This window comes from Juglans microcarpa x Juglans regia, chromosome 1D (genome assembly GCF_004785595.1).
Source record: "Juglans microcarpa x Juglans regia isolate MS1-56 chromosome 1D, Jm3101_v1.0, whole genome shotgun sequence".
Taxonomy (NCBI): Eukaryota; Viridiplantae; Streptophyta; class Magnoliopsida; order Fagales; family Juglandaceae; genus Juglans; species Juglans microcarpa x Juglans regia.
Window position 1 is genome coordinate 47,891,017 of NC_054594.1, and position 17,664 is coordinate 47,908,680.

Consider the following 17,664-nt stretch of genomic DNA (forward strand, 5'->3'; position numbering starts at 1 on the left):
GATCGTTAGAGTTACCATTGTTGTCAAATTCAACCAACATCAAGGGGTGGTGTTGATATTAGTTCCAAGATACATGTGAGGGGATAAAGGCCCGGGCCCCGGGCCCACGTACGAGACCTGGGATGGGCCTGGATGGCCCAGAAGGGAGAACACGAGACAGGAGCCCTGATAGAAGGATGGAAGATCGTGCAACCTGGCACCTCTGACGGAGACACTCCTAACCCTGACACGATAGGGCAAACTGACAGACCATCAGAGACATCCCCGTCCCTGACACTTCTGCCTGGATGTTACAGGAGGGAAAGCAACCTCGTCTAGAGCCATGCCACATTTAATGCACTCCAAGGGTCAGCGGCGTGCCCTTCTTGCAGGTCTGGCGAGAGGCAGGAGGCTAGCAAAGGGTGTGCGATCCTCGTATGGAGCTGCACGACTAGTCACCATCACCTCGAGACCCACCCTACCAGGTATAAATATCCATCTATTCCGCCGAGAGGGGGGTTACTCACACTTATATTCTTAAACACTTCTCTGTTTATTCATTCTAGCTCTCTCTCTATCTCTCTTCATCTTCAACTTTGAACTAACTTGAGCGTCTAAGGTACTATGGCTCCCGAGCTCCTCCATTCTACTCCTTGCAGGAAAGTGTCCGAGTGTTGCCAGGGTGGAGTTGTCCAAGCCCATGAAACACGACATCAACAATACACTCAAACATCAAACATCATTGGTTTAGAACAAAACCCTAGTCCATTCGTGGCTGGTTGAAATAAGTGTGCATCAACTTTCTTCTTTATCGGGGCCACTAAATTGTGCAACTCTCAAAGGCCTAGTTTTGGGGTTACTTAAAAGCTAGATTGATGAAGAATAACAACCTGAATTTGTATTCTGGTCTGTGGGATTAAACTCCTCGCAACTAATGTTTTAGTATACATGCTCTTCAGACTTCTGGTGCATTGTAATTGTTGATACGTTTTGTGATAACTGATAACACTTTCAACTTCATCAAAAAGCATCGGTTAACAAAACTTAAAAAAAAAAAAAGTTAGATGCTTACACAATTGACTATGTTTGAGGTGAGAATACACTTTTGTTTATGTATTCCTGTCAAATCAATAGCCTTTTTGCTACTTGATCTAATTTCCGAAACGAGTTTGAGATCGAAAACTGTTATCGGAGAATTACTTTCAGGTGTGATTAAGCAGCGGCCAAACAACCGTAAGGATGGTATCTACAGATGGCGGGTTATTCTATCTCGTTTTCATCTACTAAATTCAGTCTCACATTTTTCTTTCTTATATATATATATTTTAATTTTTTTTTCTTTATGAAATGCTTCCCTCATTTTAATTCTTCAGCAACTTATAAACTCAAATGGAAAGCTTGAACATTGTCAGACAATTGGTTATTAGATACAGAGCGGCGAATAACTCATCCATAGCAACTACGTAATTAACACGAAGATTTATAGTAGAAAATGGTGGACTTAGATATGAGTTGGGGATAGGCTAAGATAGCTAGCCGTTTTGGTTTGATTACCTTTTCAACGCATCCAACTAAATATTTGAGACAATTAGGCATTAAACAGCAAGGTCAAGCGTCCTTGAGCAACGATGGCCAGTGGGAAGGGAGGGGAGTCGCGCTGATGACATGGGACTGTTGAATTAGCTCTAATGGCTGTGATCGCAAACCTAAATGCCGAAGAGCGGAGCAACTATGCCTCCTAGGCATGCCCACTTTGTGTGCCGCCTAGTGTAATTTGTATTTTGGTTTTTTTTTTTTTTTTTTTTTTGTATTTTATTTCAAATATTTTTTAACATATTTAAATATTAAAAAAATATCAATACATTAATAGTCACTTCTTTAATTATTAAAAAAAAAATTAAATATATAAACGGTCAAAATAAAAAAATATTCTAAAATTTCTCAATACCAAAAAGACATTGACCATGATTATCTTATTTTGTGGTACCACTACACTTGCTTGTGTGGTTGGTTCACCCTTTTCAAATCTACCACTAATCCAATTACATGGTGTATTTTCATTTGCCCTTTTTTCGCCAATAGACAGACCATGGACTAATTTCAAGTTTCCAACGCCGGATTACTTTTACTCGTGAATCCAGAAGTTCGCAGAAGTTTCTACTTGCAAATGTTAAAAGATATTTGAAAAGCCGAGCCTCTACTGCACAACCTCTCTGAACTACAAATTATAGCAAGAATTTCAGTCGATTATGGTCAATTCATTGCCTGCTTGCCTGCCACTTGAACTTATCTCGCAATGATGAATTTTTCTATCAGAAATTCAGAATCAAGACCAGACATTTTCCTCGCATTGGAATGATGTTTCAGAATCTTAAATTCACATATGCACACAATCTGCAACGATTCACCGAAGACCAAACTAAATTAAAATACTTCATCATTCATGTATATATATATAGGTATAGATTAAAAAGGAAGAAGAAGAGGAAGAAAGGCCGCGGGCTTTCATAAATTAGCAGCCACTTCAGCGCCTAACATTCACTTTTTGCTTTCCCTTTTTCCCCTTTTACCATGACCATCACTAATTGATCACAACACCCCTACCCAGAGTCAAAAAGTTTCACCACCACCAACACACTTTCCCGCATTTTCTTACTCTTTTCCCGCACATCAAACTTTCCAAGAAAAACAAAATAAACGGAAAATATTAAATTAAAAAAACACGACATTATATTGAGCGGGAGAAACTCGGAATTTTTCTCAAACCCTGAAATTCTTCCCAGTGAAAGTCTGTCCAAACTGCCAATTGGAAGGGACAATGTTCCATGAAGTGGAGCTGCGACGGTCACTTGCTATGACCCTGAAGGAGATTGATTGACCAACCAAAACTACATTTGATTGCCAATTCTGACCCCAGTTACGGCTCATAGTCATCCACCCAGTCCTTGATCCCTTTACGCTCACTCTTGCTATATCCCTGCACCCGCGACATTGGTTATCAGAACCAAATTGAAGTAACGAAAGCCGTTGATTGTGAACCTGATCCCTCCTCGCTTTCGGCACGGCACCCTACACAAAACATACGACAATCAAAATTATTTTATTTTTTAAATGACAAAATACAATAAATGATAATTGTTTGGTCCTTCCGTTTTCAATTGGAAGTTATGTATTTTCTTTAAACGGAAAAGGCTGGGTCAAAACCAGAACCCTTTTCAGATTGATGGTCCAGATCATACGTCACGCAAGCTCCGGCCAGTTCTGCGCTCTGTCCGTTGTGGTAAGATTAGGACGTGACAATCGCGGAGGACAGAGAGGAGATGATTCTGATATGTCAGCAATTGATGGACAGTTGATTTTATTGACTAAATTTCAAGGTACTACAATGGAAATCTCTAGGGAATCAAGTTTTTGTGGTACTTTCACTGCTCAGAGGGCTCTGTAGTCAGTACAAGTGGAGGAAAAAACAGTCAACGGCCCATCACATGGCTTGAGGTGGCTTGGTTTAACGATTGTGATATAGACATTAATCACTGATCGTTTTTCTTAAGAGGTCCGCAGCTTTACAGGCGTTAAACAGAGCTCCGAGGAGCTGACGGTCAAAGAAAGCTAAAAAAGAAAACGTAGTTTAAAGGAGAGGCTTACCGGCGGTAAGAGACGGGAACAATGCCGGCACGGTACTCAGCGATCTTGAGGAACATGGGCATGGCTAGGTCGAAGTGGGGCCGAGGAGGGTTGCACCACCCGCCATTATCATTCGGAAGCGCATAGTTGGGAGGGCAAAAGTTGGTGGCGGTGACGAAAATGGAGGGGCTACCTGAATGGCACCATTGTGGGTCGTTAGCGCATTTGATCTCGAAGCAAGCTCCGCAACTGTACCCGTTGTTGAACAGGGCAGTGCTCAGTGCAGCTGTGTTCACGCCGTAGCCTTGGCTGTAAAGGTTTCCGTAGCCACAAGCGCCTCCTGTAGAGAAAAAAGAAGAAAATCACATGAATATGAGAAAATAGCTTTCCAAGATTACCCAATAAGAGTGAAAGAATGATATATGAATTTTCCGGGAAAAAATGGAAAATGGGTTTTTAGAGTTAGTGAAGAATGTGAGTCTTGGTGAGTGGATAAAACCGGTGAACCAGCCGTGAAGCATCTGCTCTTTTGTGGTTTATTCGAATATGAGACCCTAAATCCATGGTTAGTAAAGCTTCAAGGACTTGAAAACGGAGCTAAAAAAAAGGTACTAGCTTGAGAGGTTTTCAATTTCTGTAGACTTGATGAGTTGGGACAATGAGTGGGAAATACAATACCCATAGTTCCAGAGGCGTCACTGCCACCGTAGAAAGTAGCATGAGCGGTCTGCCACGGTCCACCGGAGTAAACGCCCGGGATTCTGGCGTCAGCCAGAGTCAAAAGTGCCATCAGAGAAAGAATGCAGGCCATAGCAGTTATGACAGCCATATCTTAGAAAGCTCCAAGATATACAAGGAGATATGGCTCAACCCTTAGTATTGTGTCTGTGTAGAAGTGGTCTGAACTCTGGAGGCTGTGAGCAGAAGCAGAGAGTTGGGTGCTATTTATGGAAGCTGAGAAGGCAATTATCATTAATTGTTTTTTTTTTTTTTTTTTTTTTTGACGTTAGATTTCGGAAAAGAAATTATGACCCTTAATTAATGGTGTTTGGTCTCTCCCTAATTAATTGTCACTTTTCTTTTCTTTCTTTTTTACCTTTTCTGTGGCGGTACTTCCCTTCAACCTCTCTAAACCCTTTTTTCGAAAGGACGGTATTACCACTGGTGATTTCTGGCTTTGCTGTTAATAACAATGGGGGATTTTGGGCAGAAAATGGAGATAGGTGATGGAATGATGGCGTGGGACAAAAGGGGCCTATGCCTCAACGCTGAGACCACTTTGCTTCATTTACAAGTTGTGCTATCAACTGGGGCGTATGAGGAGGAAGGATTTCTCCTTTTTCTGGGGGCCTGGGGTGTATTTTTCTACAAAATATCTTTACTTTCTTCTTTGGTTTTACTTACTAGGGCGTTTGACTCCGATTAATTGAACAATTACTTCAATTTTGGCCTAAATTATATGCATAAAATTAATTGGATCATTATTTTTTAATTGATTTTATTCAAAACTCAATTTTCATAGACTTTAATTAGAGGAAAAATTAAGTCCATACATAATTGACCTAATTAAATTCATTTGGGAGTTGTTTTAAATCGTGATTTGTCTTATCATTTAAAAAAAAAAATGGAAAGTCCAAATTTAAAAACATTTTGCTAACGTAAATATGTATTTAAATAGCCAATAACAATTATTTTACTGGTTAACTCAGGCCTCGGAGATGTTGAGGCTTTCCGCTTTCTTAAATGGGAAATGAAGTCCATTGCCGCCGCAACAATTTACCCGCTCAAATTGAATAAATCCTTTTGGTGAGTGGCGAGCCGCAGCTCCGGACCGCCGGCTACACGTATCACGCCGTAGGAAGCTTCCTACTTCCTAGCACGGTCTCAACGAGTGATTTGGATTCATTGATTAGTTGAGATAGTTTGTAAATAGTAGAATAAAATTTAAATTATTTATTATATTTTATGTAAGAATTTATGAAATTTTTTTTGAAATTTAAAAAAGTTAAATTGTTTATTATATTTTGTATATGAATTTGAGAAAATTGTAATGATGAGATGAGTTGAGGTGGATTTTGAATGCAAACGAGACCTTAGTCTTCCTTCTTATGCCTTGTTTATTGTTACAATTCATCTCATGAACATTGGCATTGGATTGACTATTTTATTCTTCAAATTTTGACTAATATGTAACTTTTTCACTTTTAACTAATCATTCAAAATTTAAAGTCTATATTAGAATTAGTCATCACACTCTCTATAATAATAAAATATTATTATTTTTTATTTTTATAATTAATTAATTCTATTTTCATAAACTCCTATAATCTCCAATAATTATCATTTTCACAATCTAATAAACAAAATTTCATCACACGATATCAAAGAAAAGAGCCGCGAGAGAGAGAATGAGCCGAAATATAATAAACAATAGGTTTAGACTTGCTACAGGACTTTTCATATTTGAAAAAAAAAATAAAATTATTGTAACTCATATTTGAGATGAAAAGTCTCTGGCTAATTCAATGTGGGCCAGTTATTGTTAAAATTAGTCAAATATAAAGATAAAAAAGAATTTGGCTAATCTAATGCCAATACTCTAATCATTACAATTTTTTTAAATTCTCACATAAAATAAAATAATCAATTCAATTTTTTCAAATCTTAAAATAAAAATAATATTAAAAATATATATTTTAATAATATTTTATTCAACTTTTAATTTTAATTTCAATTAATCTCATCTCATATGCTAAAATAAACTATACTTATTCTCAATTTTTCTTTTTTAATTTAATTGCTTGGTTCGTCCAAAATGCTTCTAAGAAGTTGAAGCTTATTAATTGATTTGAAGTTCAGACAATGTCGTCGTAAAGATATTTGTGTATGGAGAGCTTATAACAGGAATTTAATTTAACTTGTAATTTTGAGTCGCAAATATAACTTTCTTATAGAATGAAATGATATCTATTTCTTATAAAAAATAAAATAAAATCGAAGCTAATGGCACCCCATTGTCATATTCGTTTGTACGGATAAGATTAAATATAATATATATGTTTGTGGATAAATTAATAATGTGAATTATCCAGATGACTTGAACTACATTAATGAATCAGTGTGATGATGTATTGAATCAAAGCGCATCGATTTGTAATTATTATTTATTTTCTTTATCAGTTTAGTATTTTTTAGTCATGAGTTACGATCAGATTATAATAAATTATAATTATTGTATGAGTAATGATATCTACACAATACATTTCAGAACATATTTTATAATACATATTATAAAATAAGGATATTTTTATAAAATAATATTAATTTTATAAAGTATTTTATAAAAATATCTATTTTTTTAAAATATTATTATGTATAGTGTTATGTATTTATCATTTTTCAATTTGTATTTAGCGAACCGGAATTGGCAAGAATAATAGTTAGTAGATTATGATGGACTTAAACGGTTAGGACGGTGCGCTTTACTGGTTTCGCATTAAGGTAGGATTTTTGGGAGGGGGCGTGGCACGGCCAGTGTGTCCCATTTCATCCACCAGCCAGATCTACGAGATCCAACACGTCATCCAAAATAATTGAGCTGTAGTTGAACAACACGCACCCACCTGTCACCCATGACCCATGCTGGATCAATGCATGTGAGAATGCCACCAATATTAATTTCTTCACCTTATCTGTGAAAACACTGACAAGATCAATGTACATGCTAATCGTTATCCGGTACGTACGTACATGGTTCTTATATATGTACACACCAAATTCAAAACTAAATAACAAAATAATTTTAAATTAGTAAACTTTCTCGTGCATGCATGGTGTTCAAAGAAAACAATAATACATCATGTACATGGTATCACATATTGCATGATATTTAAGAAAGAATTAATAAGCTGCTAGCTAGGTGTGAATGGAGTAAATTCCTTGGGATGGGCTAGAAGTAAGGCCCAAGTCAGAGCCCAAATATGGGGTATGGGCAGGGCCGAACGTATTGGGAAGACTTGGGTCAGAACCTGGGTATGAGATCCAGGTCGGGCTATGTTCACGTCAAAAACTCAATAAGAAGATACGTGAAAAACTTAAGGAAGAAGAAATGTAGTATTCAATGCAACCCAGTAATATTCAAGACAGTTCACACCGAACATTAATGAGCTAGTAAAAACTTAAGAAAGAAGGTTTGTCGCATTTAAGTGCAGAGGATAAAGTTTGAAGAGACCAAAAGACATGCCACATTAATGAGATAGGAGGAACTCAAAGCAAAAAGAATGTCGCATTCAATACAACCCAGAGCTCAGGCTACACATAGCGAACATAAATATTTTATAGCTCGGCGAGCAAATCGCATAAGTATACGATCTCTTACAATGCAACACCCCACTACTATAGAGACCAGGTCAGCAAGTATAAATAGACACCACCTGCAACCAACAATGAGGTTAACTTTTACACTTATTTTTATTATTATTACTTTTTCATCTCTTACATCAAAACTAACTTAAGTATTAAGTATTGGAGGTGTAACGGATCATGAGGTACTCCTTTTTCACTGTGCAGGATACAACCTGAGCACAGACAGCGCCGAGTCGCCCATGCTCGCGAATATGCATCAACACTAGGTTAGTGAATTTCGACGGACGAAAGGCTGGATCAAATTGTTTAAATCCAAATTAAAGGATAACATCGACGATCGAAAACCTTAAATAAAGTGGGGACCATAACATGATTTTATTTTATTTTTTAACAAAAAAGAAAAATGGTGGAAAGGCTTATATATATAAATATAGTAAGCTGAAGCTAGCTAGCCTGCGGAATCACGTGATTGGCATCATTCTTTTGAAGTTGGGTAGTCAACATAACTTACTTTTTTTACTGTAGGCAGCATTCTTTTTCACGTACCAAGTATATCCACTTGTTAAGTAAAGATCGATGAAGTATCTCTAAGTTGTAGACATGTTCCTGATCTACAGATCAAGGTCTAATATTGGAGCTAGGCTAGCTGATCAAAGGGCGGGCGTATAGCATTCTTTTTCACGTACCAATTCATATTTTTTTATATATTATATTAAAAATATAATAAAATAAAAAATATATAAAATATATTATAATAATAAAATAAATGCACATGTGAATGTTTGTTTTGTTGTTGAAGGAGTGAGAAAATGAAAGATTGTGAGAAAGAGAGTGGGTGGAGAGAGAAATAATGATTAAAATATATTTTGTAAAGTGAATAGTAGTTATCTAAATTTAGATAAGTATTGTTCATAGTTAGCTAAATATTTAAATATGCATAAACCAATGTAAAAGATTTTAAAGTCATATTATGTAAATATAATTTTACATATACATATGTACAGACCAATGTGGATGATCTAAGGCAGTCGTGCTTTTTTTTTTTTTATTCCTTTTTTTGGTAGAAAACCGATTATGTAGTCCAAATTAATTGAAGGTTTTGCCACATAGGATAGGACCGCTAGCTAGATTCAAATAAACGTATAATTTAAGCAAAATATAAAATTATAGAATATCATTCTCTTATATATAAATTAAAGGTGACATTAATTAAGATGAGCTGCTTGCATATTTCTGGCTATATATTCAAGAAAAACTAATACATATTTTTTAAAAAAGGTTTGGTATAACTGCAGACAGTATCCTTTAATTTAATTGATCTATTTCCTTCCACACAATCAACTGTATACGTATGATTAATTAATTAAATACTACGAGCTACCTGCTCCACTATTATCTTTCCATTTCGAGTATTCGTCTTGAATTGTATAGCACCTGAAAGCTAGCAGAACTCTCCCGCCCGATATGTTCGATAACACAATTGGCTCGTACTATTTCATTATTATTTATAAACTATTTTATTGTTATTTACAGAGGACTATTAACATTCAAATGAAGCCTTAATTAGACTACCAACTATTCCAGAACATCTTTGCTTACTGAGGATAACGAGTTACAAATTTGGCAATTAGAGTTGACGAAGCTGATCGTAGCAACATTCAAAATGGATCAAGGTGTCCCAAATTATCAAAGAAATAGAGTTAGGAGAGAATTTGGTAAAAATAGTGAGTAAATTCCTTTTGGGTTTAGTTATATAGTTAAGGCTCATTCACACAAATCATGAATATATAAGGAATAAGAAACAAATGCCAGAATCTCAGCTCCCAGATTAAGGAGAGAATGAATTCTCATATGCATGCTGCATGCAGCACGCTTCATTGAAAACTTGCCCAATCTTTTGTAGACCTAGGGACCAAATTTCTTTAATTTCTTTCCTGAGAGATCAAGCTAGGGACCATTTACCATATTCATGTTTCCTCTTTATATATTTGAAACCCAATGTGTCCATGTACAGCAACTATATTTAGCTTTACGCGATCCCCAAAAGGAAAAGTTCCAAGTTTCTTGAGCAAGCAAATTCAGAATCATGTATCTTCAAGTTTCTTCCTCCCATGCAAGGCACCACAACCAGTAGTACTAGTCCCACTATAACTTAACTTTTCCTTTTCATTTTCGCAGGCCAAAGATCAACTACTAGCCTGGGCTTCGATCGGTCTTAATTTGCATATTGATCCCTAGCTAGCTAATTTGGAGGGTCCCCAAGTGCTTCATGCTCAGTACTCACGTCCCTTCCAGCTGTAGCTAGCTACTTTCAGCTCCATGCAGATCGAACTAACTACCACATCAACTAACTTAAACTAACATGATCCAGATAAATCATTTCAATCAAATTAACCAGAGACAGAGTTCTTTGGCCGTTGGGCAAGTGTAAGAGCGCTTTAATTTATGAAGGCATCTTCTTTAAGCTTTTGGCCGCAATGAACCCTAACTATATAAAGACCCTTCTAATTATGACGTACGTACGTACCCCTTAATAATTACGTGCGTGGTGTGTGTGGGTATTATAAATAACATAAATAAGAGTTCCTTCTTGTAGTGCACATTTTAGGAATCATTGAATAGTTTTTTGGCCATGCATCATTACCGCGCGTTGCCAAGTGTGTTAATTAATGCGACGATCGAATGCCCAAATTAAGCTAGCTTTGTGAATTCATGTGTGACCCCCAACTGGGGAGAAAACAATTTTTTGTTTCTTTAGCTGGATGTATATAGTGTATATTGGGATGGGTCCTGCTGCAAAATCATTGCACTCAACTCAAGGTAGGTGTGAGACAATTTCAAATTTACTTTCTCAGGTAGGCACATGTTGCACAATTTCGGAGCAACAACAGACATTCTTTGAGTTCCCAGGACGTGATTTCTCGGCCAGCCAATCGATGTGTAAGTGGTTGGATGCCAAAATAATGATTCTTTCTTTAAAATATATATATTTATGTTCTTTTTTATATATATCTAGGTCTATGATCATTGGAAACAAGGACCCTCAGCCGCTCAAAGATCAATGGGTTAGTACTGCAGCAGATCTAGGACGCTGGAGCCTCCAATTAAATGTATAAAATAAAGATCATAAAGATGCCGGAAGATAAGGATATATATATATATATATATATAAATTCAGGAGAAGCAAAATGATACGAAGAGAATCATGATACGGTCATCTTCTTGCTTTTAGCTTAAGAGAAAGAGTGGTGTACGTAGTAAGTAGTTTATATATATGGAGTGGTAGTGAGATATAGATCATGATCGGTAAGATTGTATTAGAAATGATGTTGTTTTATTCATTAATTGTCAACTAAGTAACTAGCTTTGACTTTGAGGTTTTATACTGATTTCCTTCCTAAACTCATATTCAAAAAGTGTGAATGCAGCAATGCTCAGGCATTATTACTCTTATTATGCCTTGTTTCACGATCTTTTTTTCGTAAAACTGAACCAGTCTTCTTTCACAATCTTTTTTTTTTTTTCTTCTTCATTTTTTTTTATGGGCCTTTCATAATCTTTTTCAATTCTTTGCTCTAGTTTTTAGAAGCGGACGGTTACATTGCATTACCCATTGATGTTTTGGGCCGGTTTGTCTCAAGCTCAAAAATGAGCACGATTGGACACGTTTATGGGCCATAAATCCTTGGTCTTCCGCCCCATGGCTATATGTAATTTGTAAATGCTATTCAAACAACCGGACCTATCGATGTCATAGAGCATTTCGTTCAGGTCCAGTACCTCCCCGCAAGGTCCCAAACACCCCCACCAAACCGTTAATTTTATATATTTTAAGGCACATTTGGATTTAAAGATAAGATGAGTTGAAATAATTTGTGAATAATAGTGATATTTATGCATTAAAATTTATGAATAGCAGTGAGATGAGTTGCAATCCAAACTGGCTCTAAATCTAAGCTCGCAGAAAAAAAACAAAAAACATGAGTTCCTGATCGATATTATTTAGTTTAAGGTAAGATTTGGATAGTGAGTTGAAATGAAAGTTGAAAGTTAAATAAAATATTATTATTATTTTTAAATTAAAAAAAGTCAAATAGTTTATTATATTTTATGTAGAAATTTAATAAAATTATAATAATTAGATGAGTTGAGATCAAGTCCGAATCCAACGAGACCTTATCCAACAAGCATATACTCACCAAGAATCTAATCTCCAACGTCATAGGGTCGGTATTATGTATATATAAAACATGGCAGGAGGATACTGGATGTGTTTTATAAATTGGAATAAAGTAATAGTTTATTGTTAAAGAATAAGACATTAAGTGCTAGGTGGTTTATATAGAGCATTACATAAACAAAGCTTGCAAACTTGTACCTTGCTGTGGTACAATCTAATTATCACGTCAAGCTGAAAGCTTAAATTTGCAAGTCAGTGCAGAGGATGCGCTTTCCATACCAATAATAATTTGCCATGACGTAGTTTGATTTGCATGATTTGATTTTCGTTGCTACAATACTTGGAAGTCTCCAGGTATATATTTCTATACTCTAGAGAGAGGGAGAATGGATAACTAACAATGATTTTTAACGATTGCAGATGTTCGTGAAAGTTTGTTAGTTAGACGCAGAAAAGTGACAAAGATCCAATTATTTATGTCAACCTAACAATCAATTACACTAGTCAGTGATCATAAGATGTTTGAACGTAAGGTGAAATAACATGTGGGTTTAGATTAAGAAAGTTAATGTATCTTGAATTGATTTTAGCTCTTAATTAAATATTTTTCCACAAAATAAAGATTAATTTATCCATCCATTTTGCGTTATTTATAAGCAACAGGATATTCAATCCATCCCAATATTTGCACTTATAAAATTGAGGTCAATCATTCATTGCACGTTAAAACCAAGTCCACTTAATTCATTCTAAAAAATAAAAATAAAAACCCTTCATCTTAATATATGTAAACTTGGGTTGGGAAAGCTAAGAGAGATTTGAAAAACATCAAATTAAAATCTCGTTTGGTTACACAGTTCATATGAGATGAAATGAGTTGTTTTATTGAAAGTTGAATAAAATATTATTATAATATAATTTTATTTTAAAATTTGAAAAAATTAATTGTTTATTATATCTTGTGTATGAGTTTGTGAAAATTGTAATGATTATATGAGATGTGATAGTTTGGTTTGAATAGAAAAGAGAAATTAATTAGGATAATTTTATGAATAATAGAGGAATTAAGAAAACGTAGAAAATCAAAGAATGAATATGAAAGGATTAAAAAATAAAAAATAAAGGTTCCTTTTCAATGAATTTTGTTTAATGCATTTTCTCACAGTACTTGGTGCTGCACCGACCCTTAAGCATCCTCTGTTTTAAAAGGTTTTAGATCTCTCATGGGAGACAGCTAGCTGGCGGAGCTAACACGGACATGCTGTATTCACAAGCAATCACATGCTGTTTTTTAGACCTGATCTACGTAATACAAAGATAACAGAGATCTAGATTTATACATTAGATCGATCTGGCTTATCCAGTCCTGTTCTGTATCCCCACTCCCGCTGGGCGGTACGAAAGCTTTCCTAGTACGTACGTAGAACATGATCGATGGTCTCGCTTCACTACTGCAGATTGCTTTCTGTTGGAAGATTCCTTTTATTAGCTGTAAATACTGCTTTGCCTTTCGTAATTAACTTTGTGTTCTCGAGCTCTGGGCTGGTTGTTAACATTATCCAATATAAAATAACGATTGTTTTGTCCCTTTTTTCTTTCGGTCTCTGATGCTCCTTCATCATCGCTAATTGCCAAAAACATAAAACTCATGTAGCCTGTAAAAGTGAAATGTCAGATACCTCGATCCCACTATTAATGCCTACTAATCTAATCGGCTCAAGATTTGCAAATTTTGGTGTAGGATACCAATTAGGGCGATAATGTAATGACACTTTGCTTTTTGTATAAAATTATTTCTTGCTAATTACTATTAGAGAAATGGACAAATGGGTAGGGATGATTTAGGTAGATACCCATTAAATTATTGTACGGCCGTTACACACATGGATATGATATTCTCGTTTGGAGAGTTAGATGAGATGATAATTTTATGAATGAAAAATTATATGCATCAATTATTATTTATTATCTTACATTCTATATCTTATAAAAAATATACTCACACCCTATAGAAAAAAAAAAAATTATAGTTGTAGAGTATGGAAGTGAATAATAATTTATGTATAAAATTTCTCTCTTGTTAATAGTAATAAGATAGTTTGATTGGAGTATTTTTTAGGTTTTGAGAAAATAGAGAGAAAAAGTTGAATAGAAAATATTATAAAATTAAAATATCGTTAAAATTTTATTTTATAATATTATTTTTATTTAGAGATTTGAAAAAGTTGAATTATTTTTTATTTTTTTGTTTAAAAATTTGAAAAAGTTGTAATAATTAGTTTAAAAAAATTATAATGATTAATTTAAAAAAGAGATAAAATAAAATAAAATGAGAATTTAAAGATGAAATCTATTTGTAAACACGCACTTAAAGTTGTGGATTTATAGAAGTGGAGCATGCTTGTGACGCATAAGAATAATTAATGGGCGACCATCATCATCATTGTGGTCAGCATTTTATTTTATTATATGTGTGTTTGAGCCAATGGTGGCAGTGCAGTATTGATAAGGCTAATCTTTTTTGTTGAGGAATCATGGGTTTATAATCATTTAAGTACATATATATGAAGATATGAGGCTTCCTAAAACGTACCGACAAAGGGTGAAACACTGAAACCTATATCTCACTGAAATTGCTATTTAAACTCATGGACGATATATGGTGATTATCTCAAAACGGCATTAATTTTCTCCAAAACGAAAAAACTATCTTCATCTCCAAAGCTCAGCTCCCCCGCCCGGTGAGAGAGAGAGATTAACATCAGTCCCTTCCTCTCTCCTTTTCTTCTTCTCCTTTTGTTATCTATTAATAAAAGTTATTTACTTTTATTTATTGTTGTTTTCTCCCATCTAATTATGAAATATAAATTAAGGCTGATGTAGTGTTCGAGAATCAAAAGACTTCTCTATATAATCGCAAACTACCTATTCATAAAACTTGATTTATCACGAGAATTTGATCTAACAAAGATTGCGTAAACCTCATGTATTGTCCCAATTATTCGAGTTTAACGAATAGTTTCGTTTGTTTTTATAGATGAAATAAAATGAAATGAATTAAAATTAAAATTAAAAATTAAATAAAATATTTTTAAAATATTTTTTTAATATTATTTTTATTTTAAGATTTAAAAAAATTTAATTATTTATTTTATTTTATGTAAAAATTTAAAATAATTATAATAATTATTAAATAAGATGGGTTGTGAAAATAAATATTTATATGAGATATTTTGAAAATAAAAATCTTATCTTGAAAGTGAATTACACACGTTGATACTCCAGCTAATACGTCTAAAATATTGTCATAATTGCTTGGATGAAGAGCTGCGGATAGATTTTTATAACAAAATATCAAAGTGGGTCCATTGAAGGCTAATCATTCGTTTGACTTAATTTTCTCTCTCTTTTTATAAACTTGTTCATATCCATATTTCTGATGAAGTCGTGAGTTGTAGGACATCGATGATCGATCTCACCCCTTTTTAGTTTTTACTGATCAGATTAACATAAAAAAGGAAAGTCAGAAAATTCGAACGGATGACCAACCCAAGTCTAACACAATTTCGTAACACGACATTAAGTTTGACCCGGAAATGCATGCTCATTGCTTACTGACAGGTGTAAACGAAAGTTGGGTTTGTTTTTCCTGAAACCATAGGGAAATATGAGCCGGTTAAAAGAAAGCTAAAGAAAGGTATTTCGTATTCGTTCCTTGAACAAGGCGTGTCCGACACCGTTACAATGTAGAAACTTTCGACGGGACAACCGCGACTGTGGGCCCTGTTGTTTCGGTATCTTCTAGGCTTTAGACAGACGAACCACGTAAAAAAATACCAACCAACCAATTACCTATCAAAACAAACAGACAAACCGAACCAAGTTAAAGACTTTATATTACATTCAGGCAGCAGAGAGAGAGAGAATGACTCAAGGACAGAGATCCACTCCATCGTCGATTCCCCCTTTGTAACTGACGCCCTTAACCTTAATTAGAAGTTTATTTGGCTTATCCACTGCCACTAGTACGTCTCGCATGTCCTCCTGCACTTTCTGCCTCTCCCTCGACACCCTGATCCCCTCAACGTCATGTCCCATGCATGCCTAATTAGCTCCATCTGTCACACTTTCCCCCATCAAATTTTTTTTTTCCCCTTTCTTCGTACTTTGTAAATTAAATAATAAAAATAGTCTTATTCAGAGTTTGCTTTTAATTAGCTCCATCTATTTGCAAAAAAAAAAGCTCTTGAATAATGCAAATTGGAAGGGGAAAAAAAAGAGCTTGAGATAAAACCAAAATATTATGGGTGTGATTCCACGTGACATCTTGAACCGTAGAGCTCTCTGCGCATATTGTACAAACATGATCAAGCAGGCTGCTGCCGGTGTCATGAATCTTTTAGATCCCATAATTAAACAATGTACTTAAAAAATAGACTTCTTAATTCTAATGGTGGGGTCCTTTTTACCTCTTTACGTTAGCTTACGAATTAATACTGTGCACTGCTGATCATATCCATTGTCTGCACTGATCAATGATCGTCTGTTTAATTTTTCTCTTTTTAATTATGTGAAAGATAATTTTTTTTTGTTATTATAAAAAGATTCTATAAAAATAAATGTACAAAATAATATGATTTAATATAATATATTAGATTATAAAATTATATTATAAAATAAATCTAATATATTATATGTCCTCATACCATTTTCTAAATTTATTAATTTCTATAATATCTCTTTATGATAATGAAACTTCTTTGTATGAAAACAACAACATAATTAAATCGCTTGATCTTGAGTGTCAGGTTGCTTTATCTCATTTTTACCTGCATCGATCGTGGCTTGTTCTTTATTTTTATTTTTTTTTGTCATCTTTTGCAAGTTACATGACGATTAATATTATAAACTGCTGTAGAGTGTATAAATATTATATAGTTAATTTGAAAAAAAATTAAAATTTATTATTAAAAAATTATTATTATTTATATAAATCTCGTATTTATTTAATTTTTTTTAAATATTTACGCGACGCTTGTGTACTTACTACTGAAACTATTATTTATCTTTTATTATCAATAATCCGCCACCCTACAGATAGAAATATATAACAATTCACTTTATATTTCTCTATACAACTCTATTTACGGTTGTACCTATCTTTTAGAGCTACGTCACATTAGGGGCTATTGACCCACGCCTCACTTCAGCCCCCTCGGCCAAGGAAAGAAAGAAATAAAAAATCCGCATACCCTGGTATTAAAAACTTAAAAGCTCTTCGTATCAATAATGCATACAACACAAAACACTACCTATATCTATCATATATATATGGGTACTTTGAAAATTAAAAAAAAAAAATAATTCCATAAATTATTTATATATATGAATTCCATCCAAGTATTTTTACTATTATAGGTATTTTCTTTTATTTTTAATTTTTTGTGGACAGTCATTGACAAGCTAATCGAATTAATCTATTATAAGTCATATCTGAAAAGTCGAGTCTTAGTATA

The 17,664-nt window shown here is 34.2% G+C and overlaps 1 protein-coding gene across 1 annotated transcript; it reads right to left on the reverse strand.

Moving 5' to 3' along the window:
• Nucleotides 1-2,399: 2,399 nt before the first annotated feature.
• Nucleotides 2,400-4,534, reverse strand: LOC121240592 (expansin-A4-like). Its single transcript, XM_041138073.1, is given in 4 exon segments — nucleotides 2,400-2,957; nucleotides 2,960-3,048; nucleotides 3,625-3,943; nucleotides 4,282-4,534. Coding segments are annotated over 4 exon segments (777 nt in total). The 5' UTR covers nucleotides 4,433-4,534; the 3' UTR covers nucleotides 2,400-2,739.
• Nucleotides 4,535-17,664: the final 13,130 nt, after the last annotated feature.